Source organism: Nomascus leucogenys, chromosome 2 (genome assembly GCF_006542625.1).
Source record: "Nomascus leucogenys isolate Asia chromosome 2, Asia_NLE_v1, whole genome shotgun sequence".
Classification (NCBI taxonomy): Eukaryota; Metazoa; Chordata; class Mammalia; order Primates; family Hylobatidae; genus Nomascus; species Nomascus leucogenys.
This window is the reverse complement of record NC_044382.1, coordinates 10,144,926-10,162,440: the sequence shown is the minus strand read 5'-3', so window position 1 is coordinate 10,162,440 and position 17,515 is coordinate 10,144,926. Positions and strand designations below refer to the sequence as shown.

Sequence of the window (17,515 nt, the reverse complement as noted above, 5' to 3'; positions counted from 1 at the left end):
ACCAAACGCTAACGCCTCTGCGTTACGGCCTTGGGGCCATTGGTGCTGCCCAGTTATTCTTTTATTTTCTTTCTGTTCTTTTCTTTTTTCTTTTCTTCTCGTTGCTGCTCTTGGTGCTCCCCAATTCTTCTTTTCTTTTCCTCTCCTCTCCCTCTCTTTTCTTTCTCTTTCTTTTTCTCTTTCTTCCTTTTTCTTTCTTTCTTTCCTCAAGAAAATCCTGCAGATTGACAGTGTGATTTTGAAGAATAGACCAGACTTCGAGGATGAACATGACATTTTGGCTGTCTGTGTATCCCCATTGACACTGAAGAATCAACACTTCCTTGCTGATCAATATTCCCAGAACTGGTGGCACAGCCAGGACCGACGTTGATGCTTACCTCCACCTCTCCTGCTCTCCTGCAGCAGAGACGCCCCCGTCCCTGTGGCCCAGGGAGGTGCCAGGGGTCCCTGGGAAGGCGGGAGATGGGGAAGGGGCAGGGTGAGCGAAGAGGAGCAGGCTGCGTCAGCACGCGGGATGGGAAGCGGGGCTTCCGGGCCGCAGGGTCGCGGGGACGGGTGTGATGCAATAGCGCCACAGCCGCTGCGTCAAGGGGCGGCTCCGGGATGCGAGGACTGCGGTAGAGCCGGTCCCGCCCCTGCCGCTCGCCGCCGCTAACCCCGCGGACAGCCGCCGGGACGACCACCAAGAGCCACCGGAGCCCCCGACACCCGCCCCGAGGCACCGGTAACCCGCGGCACCCGCCCCGGGGCGCGCCATGAAGTCGGCGGCGAGCTCGCGCGGGGGCGGTGGGGGCGGCCGCGGGGGCGGCGGCTGGGGCGGCTGGGGCGGGGGCCGAGGCGCCGGCGGCGGCGCGGGCAAGGGCGGCGGGGGCGACGGCGGCGGCCAGGGGGGCAAGGGCGGCTTCGGAGCGCGGGCGCGCGGCTTCGGCGGAGGCGGCCGGGGCCGGGGGCGCGGCGGCGGCGGCGGCGACGGCAAGGATCGCGGCGGCGGCGGCGGACAGCGGCGGGGCGGCGTGGCCAAGAGCAAGAGCCGCCGCAGGAAGGGCGCCATGGTGGTGTCTGTGGAGCCGCACCGGCACGAGGGCGTCTTCATCTACCGCGGGGCGGAGGACGCACTGGTCACGCTGAACATGGTGCCGGGCCAGTCGGTGTACGGCGAGAGGCGCGTCACGGTGACCGAGGGAGGCGTGAAGCAGGAGTACCGCACGTGGAACCCGTTCCGCTCCAAGCTGGCCGCGGCCATCCTGGGCGGGGTGGACCAGATCCACATCAAGCCCAAGTCCAAGGTGCTGTACCTGGGCGCCGCGTCGGGCACCACCGTCTCCCATGTCTCCGACATCATCGGCCCAGACGGCCTGGTCTACGCCGTCGAGTTCTCCCACCGCGCCGGCCGCGATCTGGTCAATGTGGCCAAGAAGCGCACCAACATCATCCCGGTCCTGGAGGACGCGCGGCACCCGCTCAAGTACCGCATGCTCATTGGGATGGTGGACGTGATCTTCGCCGACGTGGCCCAGCCCGACCAGTCCCGCATCGTGGCCCTGAACGCCCACACGTTCCTGCGCAACGGGGGCCACTTTCTCATCTCCATCAAGGCCAACTGCATCGACTCCACCGCATCCGCCGAGGCTGTGTTTGCTTCAGAGGTGAGGAAGTTGCAGCAGGAGAACTTGAAGCCTCAAGAGCAGCTGACCCTGGAGCCCTATGAGAGGGACCACGCTGTGGTGGTCGGGGTCTACCGGCCTCTTCCCAAGAGCAGCAGCAAGTAGCACCCAGCTCAGGCTCGCCTGCCATCTCCCAAGCCTGTGTTGTGTTTGCTATTATTTTCTATGTGTTTTCTTTGTGCGTGTTTTGTTTTGTTGTTTTTCTATTAAACTGCATAAAGAAACGGCACCTATCTGTATGGTGATGCCAGGCTAAGTTTTGCTGCAGTAACAATCAACCCCCAAATCCCAGTGGCCTTAAACCGGCTGGTGTAAGGGGCCCATCAAGCAGTAGCCTGGGAGCTGTGGTCCTTCTAATCACTCATGTCCCCAACTCCCCAGGGCCCCATTTTCACACATGCTCCCTCCATCCCTAGGGCAGAGGAAAGAGAGCTGGGGAATTGCTAATAAAAGCTTTTAAACGTCCCCTTGGAACTGAAGGGGCACTTCTGCTCACATTTGGCCAAGTCACATGACCAAGCCTGACTGGGGAAAAACACTGAATATTGATGGACAATAATATAGTCAAATACACCAATCACCTGACTCACAGCCAAAGTCTTAACCACAATAGGTTTTTAGTATTTTACTCTTCAACTAAGCCCTTTTGCATTCACTGTTAAAGTGAATAATAAATAAATGTTGAATTTATTCCTCACACCAGCCCTGAGATGGCTTTGTTAGCACTTGCATGTTACATGTGAAGCAACAGGGCTTCTGAAGGTAAACTAGATGCCCAAACTTACATAGCCAGTAAGGAGGTAAAACTTAAATGCCAGTCTTCAGGGCTCTAAATCCATTGCTGTTTCCTCAGCACCAGGGGGATCTTGCCTCTGGCCCCCAACCCCTATGGCATGCGCACGGGGACACACTTAGAGCAGGGCCCTGTGACCTTATTGTGTTCTTTCGCCCTCCCCTGTCCCCCCTGGGCTACCCCTTTGTTCGGTTTCACAATAGCAAAACAAGGTAGGGGGGCAGGATGTGGGTCTAGCTAGCAGACTGTCTCCACTACAGGGCATAACATACCCAAAGTGGTATCACCAAGTGTCTGCAGAACAGGCAGAAAAATGACTCCCAGAAAGTATCTGTCTTTGCAAAGCATGTCCTGCAGTTCCCAAGATGCTGGTCTCAGTACCTTGCAGTCTCTCTCCAAAGCGGTCCAAAGGGAAGGGAGAGTGGGTAATCCGAGGAAAGCTGAGAATGCCCCGAAGGCCCAGTAAATCCCTCCAAGCCAGACTTTAGGAAGGCCTTTCATTCAATCATGCATGCACACACTCTCCCCACTGCCAAAAAGACCCACATCAGCATTTAGTCTTTGAATGATTGCTCACTAATGTATCATTTGGAGGGTGGATTTGCCTTTCTAAAGATGTGCTTGGGCCGCAATTGTGGTTAGTCTGCTTTTTCTGAGGGCGTACTTCTTGAACAACAACCAAGGATAAATCAGACTTTTTATTTTTATTTTATTTATTTTACTTGAGACAGGTCTTGCTCTGTCGCCAAGGCTGGAATGCAGTGGCACAATCATGGCTCACTGCAGCCTTGAACTCCTGGGCTTAAGTGAGCTTCCTGCCTTAGCCTACCACACCTGGCTAATTTAAAAAAAATGTTTGTGGACAAACAGTGTCTCGCTTTGTTGCTGAGGCTGGTCTTGAACTCCTTGCTTCAAGAAATCCTCCTGCCTCAGACTCCCATACTGGATTAGAGGCATGAGCTATGGCGCCTGGTCCAAATCAGACTTTTGAAAAGGCTACCACTCTTCCACCACTCCCCCATCCTACCCCACCCCAAAATTCAGAAAGGGAATTACAGTTCAGATGTATTAGCAAGACTGACTCAGGAAGAAGAGAGTGAATGGGGTACATATCTATTTCCATAAACAATGGAAATCTTCTTTACAACCCTGCAAAGCCAGGATCACTTTTCCTATTTAGCATATGAGAACACTGCAGTTCAGAGATGACAGTGCCTGTTTTAAGATCCCCCAGAAAGACTCACAGCCAGAAATCATAGCCTTGTTAGTCTGACTCCAAAATCTATGTCATTTTCACTGAAGTCTATGCTGGTTCTGTTGCCTTGAAAAGCCCTCTCTCCAATTCTAGGCTAATTTGTTAGTTGCTGGGATGAAGCCCTGAGGCTGGGGTGGACTCCCTGGGAACAGGAACTGTTTCCTCACTAGGGGAAGACAGAAGGAGCTGGGCACTCAGCGGGGAGGGGCTCTGCAGCAGCTGAGGCCCAGGACCCAGCCCCTCCTCAGAGCCAGATGGGCTCCATAAAGGAGCTATTGATTCCTCCTTAAAGGTTTTCCCCCCAGCATGGGGGATGAAGCAGGGGAAACTTTACCTCTTTCCTTGGCATGGGCACTCCCATTCCCTGCCCCTCCTGCCCCAAGTGAAATTTACAGTCATGTCTGAAGCTTCTCAAAGAGGGAACCATTCATGAGGAAATGGCAACAAAAGAATCTCCTGAAGAATTTCCCTGCATTGCAGACGAGTTCCTGAGCCAATGGAATGACATGGTGAGTACCAGGAGAAATATGGGAATAAGGGCCAAGGGAATACAGGAAGGGAGCTGGAACTAGGTTTTAGAGGATGAGGGCAGGGAAAAGAATGGGACTATAGTCTGGGCACAGTGGCTCATGCCTGTAATCCCAGCACTTTGGGAGGCCGAGGCGCGTGGATCACTTGAGTCCTTCAGTCAAGACTAGCCTGGTCAACATACGAAACCCCATCTCTACTAAAAATATAAAAAACAGCTGGTGGCGGGCACCTGTAATCTCAACTTCTCGGGAGGCTGAGGCAGGAGAATCGCTTGAACCTGGGAGGTGGAGATTCCAGTGAGCCGAGATCATGCCACTGTGAGACTCTGTCTAAAAAAAAAAAAAAGAATTGGACTATAACTCCAGTGGGCCTTGGGTCCCAAGAAACCTAGAAGTCGCAGTGACCCTGGTTAAGACCTGCTGAGAGCCAGGAATGCTTCCGTGACTGTCAGCTTGGGTTCCCAGAAGCCTTTACATTTGGGTCTCTAGGTGTATTAGTCTTCTCAGGCTGTTGTAACAAAATACTACATGCTAGGTGGCTTAAACAACAGATACTCATTTTCTCACTATTCTGAATGGAGGCTAGAAGTCCAATATCAAGGTGCTGGAGAATTCAGTTTCTGGTGAGGACTCTCTTCCTGGCTTGTAATCGGCCACCTTCTTGCTGTGTCATATATATGGCCTTTCGTCTGTTCACACACAGTGAGAAGGAGAGAGCTCTTTGCTGTTTCTCCCCCTGTTTAGAAGGATACCAATCCTACTGGATTAGGATCCTACTCTTAGTATCTCTTTTAACCTCAATTACCTCCTGAGGGCCCTATCCCCAAATATAGTAACACTGGGGACTGGGGCTTCAATTTGTGAATTTTCTGGGACACAATTCAGTGCATAACCCTAGGGTTAGATGAGAATGTTCAGCTAAAATGCCTGTCTTACTGGATTGTGAGCTTTGGCTGAGGAGACCAATGTTTAATGTGAAAATACCTGCCAACATCCTGGCACTAAGTGCTCTGCCTGTTTTTTTCTCCCCCCGCCCCCATTGTCAATAAAGAATAATAAGGTAGCTGGTTTCATGCGCGTCCCTGTGAAGAGACCACCAAACAGGCTTTGTATGAGCAACGTGGCTGTTTATTTCACCTGGGTGCAGGTGGGCTGAGTCCCATAAAAGAGTCAGCAAAGGGTGGTGGATTATCATTAGTTCTTATAGGTTTGGGGATAGGCGGTGAAGTTAAGAGCAATGTTTTGTGGGCAGGGGGTGGATCTCACAAAGTACATTCTCAAGGGTGGGGAGAATTACAAAGAACCTTCTTAAGGGTGGGGGAGATTACCAAGTACATTGATCAGTTAGGGTGGGGCAGAAACAAATCACAATGTTGGAATGTCATCAGTTAAGGCTATTTTTACTTCTTTTGTGGCTCTTCAGTTACTTCAGGCCATCTGGATGTACACATGCAAGTCACAGAGGATGCGATGGCTTGGCTTGGGCTCAGAGGCCTGACATTCCTGCCTTCTTATATTAATAAGAAAAATAAAACAAAATAGTGTTGAAGTGTTGGGGTGGCGAAAATTTTTGGGGGTTGGTATGGAGAGAGAATGGGCGATGTTTCTCAGGGCTGCTTCGAGCGGGATTAGGGGCGGCGTGGGAACCTAGAGTGGGAGAGATTAAGCTGAAGGGAGGTCTTGTGGTAAGGGGTGATACTGTGGGGATGTTAGAAGAAACATTTGTCATTTAGAATGATTGGTGATGGCCTGGATACGGTTTTGTATGAATTGAAAAACTAAATGGAATAAGAGAAGGAGAAAAACAGGTATAAAAGATCTAAGAATTGGGACGACTCAGGACATCTGATTAGAGAGTGCCTAAGGAGATTCAGCATAGTCCTGCCAGCAAAGATAATTTACTTCAAGAGTTAAGAGTGGCAATTTGGGGATAGCACCAGGAGATATCAGCTGTGCTGGCTTGGAGAAACAGTGTAAACTGGCAGTGTAAACAAGAGCAGGGCATGTATGAGTAGTTGAGAACGGTGAATAGGAGTATGACTAGACAGAAGATAGTAGGGATGACAAGTTTTTTGGGGGCACAGTCCAAGTTGGTCTGGTGTCTGGAATGAGACTGGGGCCTAATAAAAAGGAGCGCAAATGGTCTGTACCTTGTAGCATTCCAAGGACCAGCCTGAATTCTGAGAAGTGAAAGTGGTAAGTAATGTCCAGTCGTTTTTAAATTGGTGGCTGAGCTTGGTGAGGTCTGTTTTTAAAAGACCTTTAGTCCGTTCTACTTTTCTTGAAGATGGAGGACTGTAAGGGATATAAAGGTTTCACTGAATACCAAGAGCCTGAAAAACTGTTTGGCTGATTTGAGTAACAAAGGCTGGTCTGTTATCAGACTGTATAGAGGTGGGAAGGCTAAACTGAGGAATTCTGTCTGACAGAAGGGAAGAAATGACCGCGGTGGCCTTCTCAGACCTTGTAGGAAAGGCCTCTACTTATCTAGTGAAAGTGTCTACCTAGACTAAGAGGTATTTTAGATATCTGACTCCGGGCATGTTGAGTAAAGCTGATTTGCCAGTCCTGGGTGGGGGCAAATCCTAGAGCCTGGTGTGTAGGGAAGGGAGGGGGCCTGAATAATCCCTGAGGAGTAGTAGAATAGCAGATGGAACACTGAGAAGTTTTTCCTTGAGGATAGATTTCCATGATGGAAAGGAAATGAGAGGTTCTAAGAGGCAGGCTAGTGGCTTGTACTATAGCATAGCCTGCCTTTGCTGGTGTGTGGTGATTAGGCCTGGTGGAACCGCCATCAATAAATCAAGCGTGATCAGGGTGAGAAACAGGAAAGAAGGAAATATGGGGAAATGGGGTGAATGTCAGGTGGATCAGAGAGATACAGTCATGGGGGTCAGGTGTGGTATCTGGAATAATGTGGGAGGCTGGATTGAAGTCCAGGCCAGGAACAATGGTAATTGTGGGACTTAACAAAGAGTGAGTACAGCTGAAGGATCCAGGGACAGAAAGTATATGCATCAGGTATGAGGAAGAAAATAGATTTTGGAAGTTATGAGAAATGTAGAGAATAAGTTGAGCATAATTTGTGATTTTGAGGGCCTCTAAAAGTATTAGGGCGGCAGCAGCCACTGCATGCAGACATGAGGGCTAGGCTAAAACAGTAAGGTCAAGTTGTTTGGACAGAAAGGCTACAGGGTGCGGTCCTGGCTCTTGTGTAAGAATTCTGACCGCACTAACCATGCCTAGGAAGGAAAGGAGTTGTTGTTTTGTAAGGGATTGAGGTTTGGGAGATTACAATCAGCAGGGAAAGCACGTGTGTTTTTATGAGAATTATGCCGAGATAGGTAACAGATGAGGATGAAATTTGGGCTGGACTGAAGTAATGGGGGCTGTCTGTGAAGCCTGGCGGCAGTACAGCCCAGGTAATTTGCTGAGCCTGATGGGTGTCAGGGTCAGTCCAAGTGAAAGCGAAGAGAGGCTGGGATGACGGGTGCAAAGGAATAGTAAAGAAAGCATGTTTGAGATCCAGAACAGAATAATGGATTATGGAGGGAGGTATTGAGGATAGGAGAGTATATGGGTTTGGCATCATGGGGTGGATAGGCAAAACAATTTGGTTGATAAAGCGCAGATCTTGAACTAACCTGTAAGCCTTGTCTAGTTTTTGGACAGGTGAAATGGGGAAATTGTAAGGGGAGTTTATAGGTTTTAGATGCCCGTGCTGTACCAGACGAGTGATAACAGGCTTTAACCCTTTCAAAGCATGCTGTGGGATGGGATATTGGCATTGAGTGGGGTAAGGGTGATTAGGTTTTAATGAGATGGTAAGGGGTGCATGATCGGTCGCCAAGGAGGGAGTAGAGGTATCTTATACTTGTGGGTTAAGGTGGGGGGAATATAAGAGGAGGACGCAAGGGAAGCTTTGGATTGGGAAGAAGGGCAGCAATGAGATGCAGCTGTAATCCAGGAATAGTCAGGGAGGCAGATAATTTAGTTAAAGTGTCTCGGCCTAATGAGGGAACTGGGCAGGTGGGGATAACTAAAAAGGAGTGCTTAAAAGAGTATTGCCTAAGTTGGTACCAGAGTTGGGGAGTTTTAAGAGGTTTAGAAGCCTGGCCGTCAATACCCCCAACAGTTATGGAGGCAAGGGAAACAGGCCCTTGAAAATAAGGTAATGTGGAGTGAGTAGCTTCGGTATTGATTAAGAAGGGGACAGAGTTACCCTCCACTAGGAGTTACCCTAAAGCTCGGCGTCCGTGATGCTTTAGGGGGCTTCCGAGGTGATCGGGCAGCATCAGTCTTCAGGCGCTAAGCCGAGAAGATCTGGGAAGGAGTCAGAGAGCCTTGGGCCAGAGTTCCAAGGGCTCTGGGAGTGGCTGCCAGGTGAGTTGAACAGTCCGATTTTCAGTGGGTTCCCACACAGATGGGACGCGGCTTAGGAGGAATCCTGGGCTGCGGGCATTCCTTGGCCCAGTGGCCAGATTTCCGGCACATGTAGCAAGCTCCTGGGGGAGGAGGTTCTGGAGGAATGGCTGGCTGCTGTGGTTCAGGTGTTTGGAAGTTCTTGTGTGCTGGAGATGTGGCTGGGGTTTGTCTCACAGTGGAGGCAAGGAATTGCAACTTTTTTCTATTATTGTACACCTTGAAGGTGAGGTTAATTAAGTCCTGTTGTGGGGTTTGAGGGCCAGATTCTAATTTTTGGAGTTTTATTTAATGTCGGGAGTAGATTGGGTAATAAAATGTATATTGAGAATAAGACGACCTTTTGACCTTTTAGGGTCTAGGGCTGTAGTGTCTCAGGGTTGCTGCCAAATGAGCCATGAACTGGGCTGGATTTTTATGTTTGATGAAAAAGAGCCTAAACGCTATCTGATTTGGGATAAAGGAAAAGGAGCATTAACCTTGACTATGCCTTTAGCTCCAGCCACCTTTTTAAGAGTAAATTGCTGGGCAGGTGGGGGAGGGCTAGTCACGGAACAAAACTGTAAGCTGGACCGGGTGTGAGGAGAGGAGGTGATAAAAGGATTATAGGGTGGAGGAGCGGAGGCTGAGGAAGAATTGGGACCTAGCTCGGCCTGACGAGGAGGGGAGAGGTCAGATGGGTCTGTAGAAAAGGAAGATTAGAAAGACTCAGCGACGCTTGGGGTTGGGATTGAGGGGACAGGCGGGAGGGAAAGAAGGAAGATTTAGGATGAGTTGCACGGGGCACAGAGACTAGGAAGGGACTGATGTGTAAAAGAATGCCTGGATGTCAGGCACCTCAGACTATTTGCCCATTTTATGACAAGAATTATTTAGATCTTGTAGGATGGAAAAATGGAAAGTGCCATTTTCCTGCTATTTGGAACTACTGTAGAGTTTGTATTGGGGTCAAGTGGCATTGCAGAAGAAAATAAGACGCTTAGATTTTAGGTCAGGTGAGAGTTGAAGAGGTTTTAAGTTCTTAAGAACACAGGCTAAGGGAGAAGAAGGAGGAATGGAGGGTGGAAGGTTGCCTATAGTGAAGGAACCAAACCCAGAGAAAAGAGAGTAGAGACACGGAGGGAAGGGGTTCGGGGGTTCTTACCCTCCAGAAAAGCAGGAAAGAGGTTGGGGCACGGAAATAAGGGATTGGGGGTTCTTGCCCCCTAGAAAAGCAGGACTTGCCGCTAAGGGTGAAGGAGAAGGGGTTGAGGGGTTCCTGCCCCTGCCCCAGAAAAGCAGAGAAGGGGTAGAGACACAGAGAGAAGGGGTTGGGGTAGATGCCCCTCCCCCAGAAAAGCGGGACTTGCTGCTAAGGGTGAAGGACCAAGGCAGGCGTCCCTGCGTGGTCTGACACCTCTGAAACATGGGTGAATAATCAGAGAGGCGTCCCTGCAATGATTAAACACCAAGGGAAGGTTGCCTTCCCAGTCCGTGACCGGCGCCGGAGTTTTGGGTCCACGGATACAACCTGTCTCCTTTGTCTCTACCAGAAAAGGAAAGGAACTGAAATTAAGAGAAGGGAGAGATTGAAGTGTGGCGCCAAGATTGAAAGGAGAAAGAGGCTGAGGGATAGTGAGAGAGGTTGGAGAAGAGAGTAAAAAGAGGCTGCTTACCAGATTTGAAATTGGTGAGATGTTTCTTGGGCTGGTCGGTCTGAGGACCTGAGGTCGTAGGTGGATCTTTCTCCGGAGCAAAGAGCAGGAGGACAGGGGATTGATCTCCCAAGGGAGGTCCCCCAATCCGAGTCACGACACCAAATTTCATTCCCGTCCGTGTGAAGAGACCACCAGACAGGCTTTGTGTGAACAACATGGCTGTTTATTTCACCTGGGTGCAGGCGGGCTGAGTCCCATAAAAGAGTCAGCAAAGGGTGGTGGATTATCATTAGTTCTTATAGGTTTTGGGATAGGCGGTGAAGTTAAGAGCAATGTTTTTTGGGCAGGGGTGGATCTCACAAAGTACATTCTCAAGGGTGGGGAGAATTACAAAGAACCTTCTTAAGGGTGGGGGAGATTACCAAGTACATTGATCAGTTAGGGTGGGGCAGAAACAAATCACAATGGTGGAATGTCATCAGTTAAGGCTATTTTTACTTCTTTTGTGGATCTTCAGTTACTTCTGGCCATCTGGATGTATATGTGCAAGTCACGGGGGATGCGATGTCTTGGCTTGGGCTCAGAGGCCTGACAGCTGAGAATTAAGTTTAAGGCTGGGCGAGGTGGCTCACACCTGTAATCCTACAACTTTGGGAGGCTGAAACGGGCAGATTGTCTGCGCTCAGGAGTTCGAGACCAGCTTGGTCAACACGATAAAACCCCATCTCTACTAAAATAGAAAAGAAATTAGCTGGGCATGTCGGTGTGCACCTGTAATCCCAGCTACTCGGGAGGCTGAGGCAGGAGAATTGCTTGAACCTAGGAGGCGGAGGTTGCAATGAGCCGAGAATGCACCACTGCACTCCAGCCTGGGTGACAGAGTGAGACTCTGTCTCTAAAAAAAAAAAAAAAAAAAAAAAAAGTTTAAAATGGGCCCAGTGCAGTGGCTCAGGCCTGTAATCCCAGTACTTAGGGAGGCTGAGGTAGGAGAATTGCTTGAACCCAGGAAAGTGGAGGTTGCAGTGAGCTGTGATCACACCACTGCACTCCAGTCTGGGCAACAGAGGGAGACACTGTCTCAAAATAAATAAATAAATAAATAAATAAAAGTTTACATAAATGCCAGGGGTTGCCTTGGAGTCGGGGGGGTGGGGAACACACTTAGCAAGTCTTCTGAGGGGACTGCCCTGTGCTGGGAGCTGGGGGGAGCTTGCCACTGAGTTTCAGAGTCAGCGGCTCCATCCTGGGCCACAGGAGAGGACTCAACCCAAGCATCAGTGAGTGCCCAGCTGCAGTCACCTCTGCAGCAGAGGCAGCGAGGGTGGAGGCTGGTGCTCAAAGGCCCAGGCAAGAGGGGCCATGTGCCCACGGCGTCAGCAGGAGCTTCAGAGAACAGGCGGAACAGACCTCCCACCCACCAGCACCATGATGTCTGCCAGCTTCTCCCTCACTCAGACGCCTCCTGAGGTGAAGGGAAGAAGAATGGGGCAGGAGAAGATCCGAGGGAATGAAGCTGCATCCAAAAGAGGCTGTTTTAAATGGGAAGAAATCATGTTCCATTAATTAGCACTTTCCTCTGCCAACCCTGCATTAAGCAAGATGTTCTGGCTCATCTGAGCTCTGGTGAGCACTACATTTGGATACTGCTACTCTAATATTCATCAAGCACTTACCATGTCCCAGGCAGAAAGCTCAGTATTTCTTTGATCTTTAGAAGTACGACTTTTTTTTTTTTTTTTTTTTTTTTTGAGACAGGGGTTTCGCTCTGTCACCCAGGCTAGAGCACAGTGGCGCAATCTCAGTTCACTGCAAACTCCACCTCCCAGGTTCAAGAGATTCTCCTGCCTCAGCCTCCCTAGTAGCTGGGATTATAGGCATGTGCCACCACACCTGGCTAATTTTGTATTTTTAGCACAGACGGGGTTTCTCCATGTTGGTCAGGCTGGTCTCGAACTCCCGACCTCAGGTGATCCACCTGCCTCGGCCTCCCAGGGTGCTGGAATTACAGGCATGAGCCACCGTGCCTGGCCAGAGTGCAGTCTTTTAAAGTGCAGGAGGCCAGGCACGGTGGCTCATGCCTGTAATCCCAGCACTTTGGGAGACAGAGATGGGCAGATCGCCTGAGCTCAGGAGTTCATGACCACCCTGGGCAACATGGCAAAACCCCATCTCTACTAAAATACAAAAAATTAGCCGGGCATGGTGGTGTGTGCCTGTAGTCCCAGCTACTCGGGAGGCTGGGGCATGAGAATCCCTTGAGCCTGGGAGGTGGAGGTTGCAGTGAGCCGAGATTGTGCCACTGCACTCCAGCTTGGGCTACAGAGTGAGACTCTGTCTCAAAAGAAAAAAAAAGTGCTGGGCCCAGAACAGGGGCCCAGCACAGGGGCCCAGTTGCCAATGACTAAGAGTGTCCCCTTTGCCTGTCCACCCATCCAATCTCAGCATTCCTCTATGAAGATGCAAAGTCTACCCCTTCCCAGGAGTCCTCCCAGGCCCATCGACTCACAGGAAGCTCCTTCTGACGTTATAGCTCTTGGTTAGTATTCTGATGAAGACACTGCATGCGGGGTGCTTCCATGCACCTTCTTTCACTGAATCCGCACGCACAGCACCCCCAGGAGGCAAGTGTTATCATCCCTTTATCACTGATGAGGAAACTGAGGCTCAGAATTCTAGGTGATGTCAGTCAGTCAAGGTAGTGTAGCTGGAGGGTGGGAGAGCTGAGATTTCTGGAGCAGAATTGCATCTCTGGTCTAAGTCAGTGAAATTAAAATCAGATGCTCTAGGGAAAGGCCTGGCATTGATATTTTTATAAGATCCCCGCGTGATTCTAAGGTACAGCCAGGACTGAGGTCCACTATTTAAAATGCTGTATCATTTTTGTCATCGGCTGGGAAAGGCAGATTTAGGATGGTATTTTGAATAACTGGAAGACAACAGCTGAGCATTTCTGTGGTGCCTGCTGGTACTTGGGGCCTCTTTGACAACAGAAGATGCTCCCAGAGATTCCAACAAGGTGCATGATTGAAGTCAGGGCCTGAAAACAAAGTTCTTGCTACTCCATGTTCTTTGGTCACTTGACTGCACACTGCATGCTGAGGATGTTTGTTAGGGAGAGAGCTGAGCTGACAGGCGACAGAGGAGCCAATGAACTTGCTCAAAATGCAAGTGTTAAGTCTGCAGTCACTGTGATAGTATAAGCAAGAGACTGAAATAGAGAAAGCACTGATTGCCCGTTCCATTTTCCCCCGTGGAACGACGCACCCGGCAAGGGCCAAGTCGATCAGCGCAGTCAGGGCTCTCTCAGTATTGAAGGAGCCCCCAACAAAAGACTGTGGCAGTTTCTTGGGCCCTGAGGTGAGGAAGGTGAGGAGGAAGGGGTAGGAGCAGAGAAGTACTGAGTTAGTGGGGAACAGCGTCTTCAGGCTTTTGCCCTCTTGATGGCCTCTGCCCAAGGCCTCGGATAGTGGGACCCAGAAACGAAGATGCAGAGCATGAGCGGGGGAGGGGACTGAGTCCCTGACTGCAACTCCCTTCGGAGACTGCAGTGCACCAGGGTCCTCCTGAGGACTGCCAGGGAAAGCCTTTGGTCTGGCCTAAAAACATCACACATAGGTGCTGGCCAGGAGCCGGAGCCCCTGGGGTTTACCTTCTACAGACTGTAAGTACAGGCTCCCAGTACTTAAGTTGGTTTTTTGGTCTCTTGAGCAAAAGCATTTTATGAACTTCTCTCTAAATCTGGCCTTTGCACTTTTCACTTATTTCTTTTTTTTTTTTTTTTTTTTGAGACAGAGTCTTTCTCTGTCCCCCAGGCTGGAGTGCAGTGGTGCGATCTCGGCTCACTGCAAGCTCCGCCTCCCGGGTTCACGCCATTCTCCTGCCTCAGCCTCTCCGAGTAGCTGGGATTACAGGCGCCCGCCAACACGCCCGGCTAATTTTTTGTATTTTTAGTAGAGACGGGGTTTCACCGTGGTCTCGATCTCCTGACCTCGTGATCCGCCCGCCTCGGCCTCCCAAAGTGCTGGGATTACAAGCGTGAGCCACCGTGCACGGCCTCGTGGTCCATCATTATAATCACTTCCTTACATAACACCTTATCCCTCTTTCCCTTCATTTTTGCTTGCAAACTGGCTAGTCCTTTCCTGAACCTACCTCTTTCTTGGAGTAAATCATCAAATGGAAACTAAGCTGCCAATACCAGCTACTAACAATGTTTGCCAGCTTCTCTTAATGCCACAGGTTCATTGGTTCATGACCTACCTTCCAAGGTATCATGTCATCAGGTTCACCTCTTCCTAAATGAACAGCATCCTTCTAGCCTCTGAAAACACCTTCTTTGCCACCTGCTGCCAGCCTCTAATCCAATGCCACATAGTTTAGGTTTTTGTTCTTCAGTGGCATTCCATCTCTGGTGTCAACTTCTGTATCAGTTGGGATAGGCCAGGTTATGCTGGGGTAACAAACCCCTAAATCTGTGGTGTAAAAAAACAGTTTGTTTTCTTCCGTATACTCCAGACCCTCATTAGCGTGGTGAGGGAGTAAGGAGAAAGGAGCTTTGCTAATTTTTGTCACTTAGGGATCCAGGCTGACAGAGCAGCCACTATCTCAAAGGTTGCTGGCTTCTATTAGCGGGAAAAGAGGGCTCTGGAGGGTCTCAAGTAGGTGACTAAGTGCTCCAGCCAAAAAGTAGCATGGAGCACTTCCAAACACAACTCTCACTCACTCGTTGGCCAGAGCTAATCCTATGAACCCACCCTCTCAACTGCAAGGGAGCCAGCAAGCACAATCCTACCATGTAGCTAAAAAGTGGCTTATTGAAATCCGTGCTGAACATGAATGACCACCATCAGAAGATACTATTATTAGCCTCATTTTGCATGTGGTAAGGCACAGGTTAAGAAATTCATCTGAGACTTTATGCCTAGTAATTATGTCAGAGTAGGATTTGAACTCATGCTCCAGAATATTTTTGTTTTGTTTTGTTTTTTTGAGATAGGGTCTTGCTCTGTCACCCAGGCTGGAGTGCAGTGGTGTCATCTCGGCTCAGTGCATCCTCCACCCTGGATCAAGTGATTCTTGTGCCTAAGCCTCCTGAGTAGCTGGGATTACAGACATGCACCACCATGCCCAGCTGATTTTTGTATTTTTAGTAGAGATAGGGTTTTGCCATGTTGGCCAGGCTGGTCTCAAACTCCTGACCTCAAGTGATCCGTCTGGCTTGGCCTCCCAAAGTGCTGGGTATTACAGGCGTGAGCCACCGTGCCCAGCCCAGAATATTTGTTTTTAACCACTACTCTACACGGCCTCTCAGCAAATATGTAGACTTAAAATTTATCTTTTTGTTATTGTCATGTAACTTAATTGTTATGTACTCAGAGAATGTGGTCTGATTTTCTGAAATTCATGGAGTCTTTATGGCCTGCATGTAATTAATTTTGGTAAATGTTCTGTGTGTGCCTGAGAAAAAGGTATCTTCTTATTGCCGGATGCAGAATTCAATATATGTCCATTAGAGCAATCTAAACTGGGGTGTTCAAATCTACTTTTTGTTGATTTTTTTTTGTTTGCTTGACCTATCAATAATTGAGAGGTGTTGTAATCTCCCACTGTGACAGCATTTTCCTGTCATAAAGTTTTATCCATTTTAGCTTTATTTTCTGGTTATCTTATTAACTGCCTATGTATCTTAAAAATTATGTCCTCTTGGCTAATTGAGCTTTTTATAATTACATAATGACTCTATTCCTAATGATGGATTTGTTTTCACGTTTATTTATTTATTTTGGGACAGGGTCTCACTTTGTCACCCAGGCTGAATGCAGTGACGCAATCATGGTTCACTGCAGCCTTGATCTCCCAGGCTGAAGCCATCCTTCCACCGCAGCCTCCTGAGTAGCTGTGACCACAGGCGTGTGCCACAACTCTCGGCTAATTTTTGTATTTTTTGTAGAGATGGGGTTTCGCCACGCTGCCTAGGCTGGTCTTGAACTCCTGGGCTCAAGTGATCTTCCCACCTTGGCCTCCCAAAGTGCTGGGATTACAGGCGTGAGCCACTGCACCCAGCCTATTCTTGTCATAATATAGCTACATAAGCTTTCCTTTGGTTAGTGTTTGCCTAACTGATCTTTTCTTGAACTCTCTGATTTCAACCTGTTCAGTTAATATCTATTATAAAAAGCACAGATGGTAGTTTTTTTAAGAGATAGGATCTTGCTGTCACTCAGGCTGGAGTGCAGTGGCACAATCATACCTCACTGTAACCTTGAACTCCTGGGTTCAAGCGATGTTCCTGCCTCAGCCTCCCAAGTAGCTAGAACTACAGGCATGTGCCACCATACCCAGCTAATTTTTTTTTTTTTTTTTTTTGAGACAAGGTCTTGCTATGTTGCCTGTGTAGGTCTTGAATTCCCGGCCTCAAATGATCCTCTTGCTTTGACCTCCCAAAGCACTGGGATTATAGGTATGAACCACTGTGCCTGGCCTAGAAGTTGTTTTCCTTTTAAACTCAAATCTCACACTCTCCTCTAATTGGCAAGTTTGGCCCATTAATATTTTCATCTTTCTGATTTTTTCTACATTTAAATTGTCCTGCTTTTTCTGTATTGATTGCTCTCTTGTTATAATCAAATTTATTATTATTTCTGAGACAGGGTCTCGCTCTGTTGCCCAGGCTGGAATACAGTGGTGCAATCTGGGCTCACTGCACCCTACGCCTCCTGGGTTCAAATGATCCTCCCACCTCAGCCTCCCTAGTAGCTGGGACCACAGGCAGGCATCACCAGCTAATTTTTAAATTTTTTGTAGACAAGGTCTCACTATATTGCCCTGGGTGGTCTTGAAATCCTAGGCTCAAGCAATCCTCCTGCCTTGGTCTCCCAAAAAGCTGGAATTAACAGGTGTAAGCCACTGTGCCCAGCTCCAAATTATTTATTGGGATAACATTCTGGTGCCATATGCCATTTGTCCAACACAGAGAGGGTATTAAAAAAAAAGTACTGGGATGGAGGTGAGGACACCTAGGGTTGAGTTTTGGTTCTCTTAATAACTTGCTGTGTGATCTAGGACAATCTAGTTGACTTCTCTGGACTTTTTTTCCTCCCTATAAACAAATCTTGAGTTTGATTCAGCAGTCTGTGAGATTCCTGCTAACTCTTGGATTCTCTGTTCCCAAGCTTGGCTGGTCACTGGCTCTTGATATGTGAAAAATCCTA

At 49.1% G+C, this 17,515-nt stretch overlaps 1 protein-coding gene across 1 annotated transcript; it reads left to right on the top strand.

Annotated features, from left to right (window-relative positions):
- The first annotated feature begins 288 nt into the window (after positions 1-288).
- FBLL1 (fibrillarin like 1) lies at positions 289-2,473 on the top strand. The gene has a single exon (XM_003268636.3). The coding sequence runs from the start codon at positions 759-761 to the stop codon at positions 1,770-1,772; it is 1,014 nt and encodes a 337-aa protein (XP_003268684.1). The 5' UTR covers positions 289-758; the 3' UTR covers positions 1,773-2,473.
- The last annotated feature ends 15,042 nt before the right edge of the window (positions 2,474-17,515 follow it).

What these genes read in the sequence shown, in the direction of transcription:
- FBLL1 (XM_003268636.3), top strand. Translation starts at nt 759, where the DNA reads ATGAAGTCGGCGGCGAGCTCGCGCGGGGGCGGTGGGGGCGGCCGCGGG.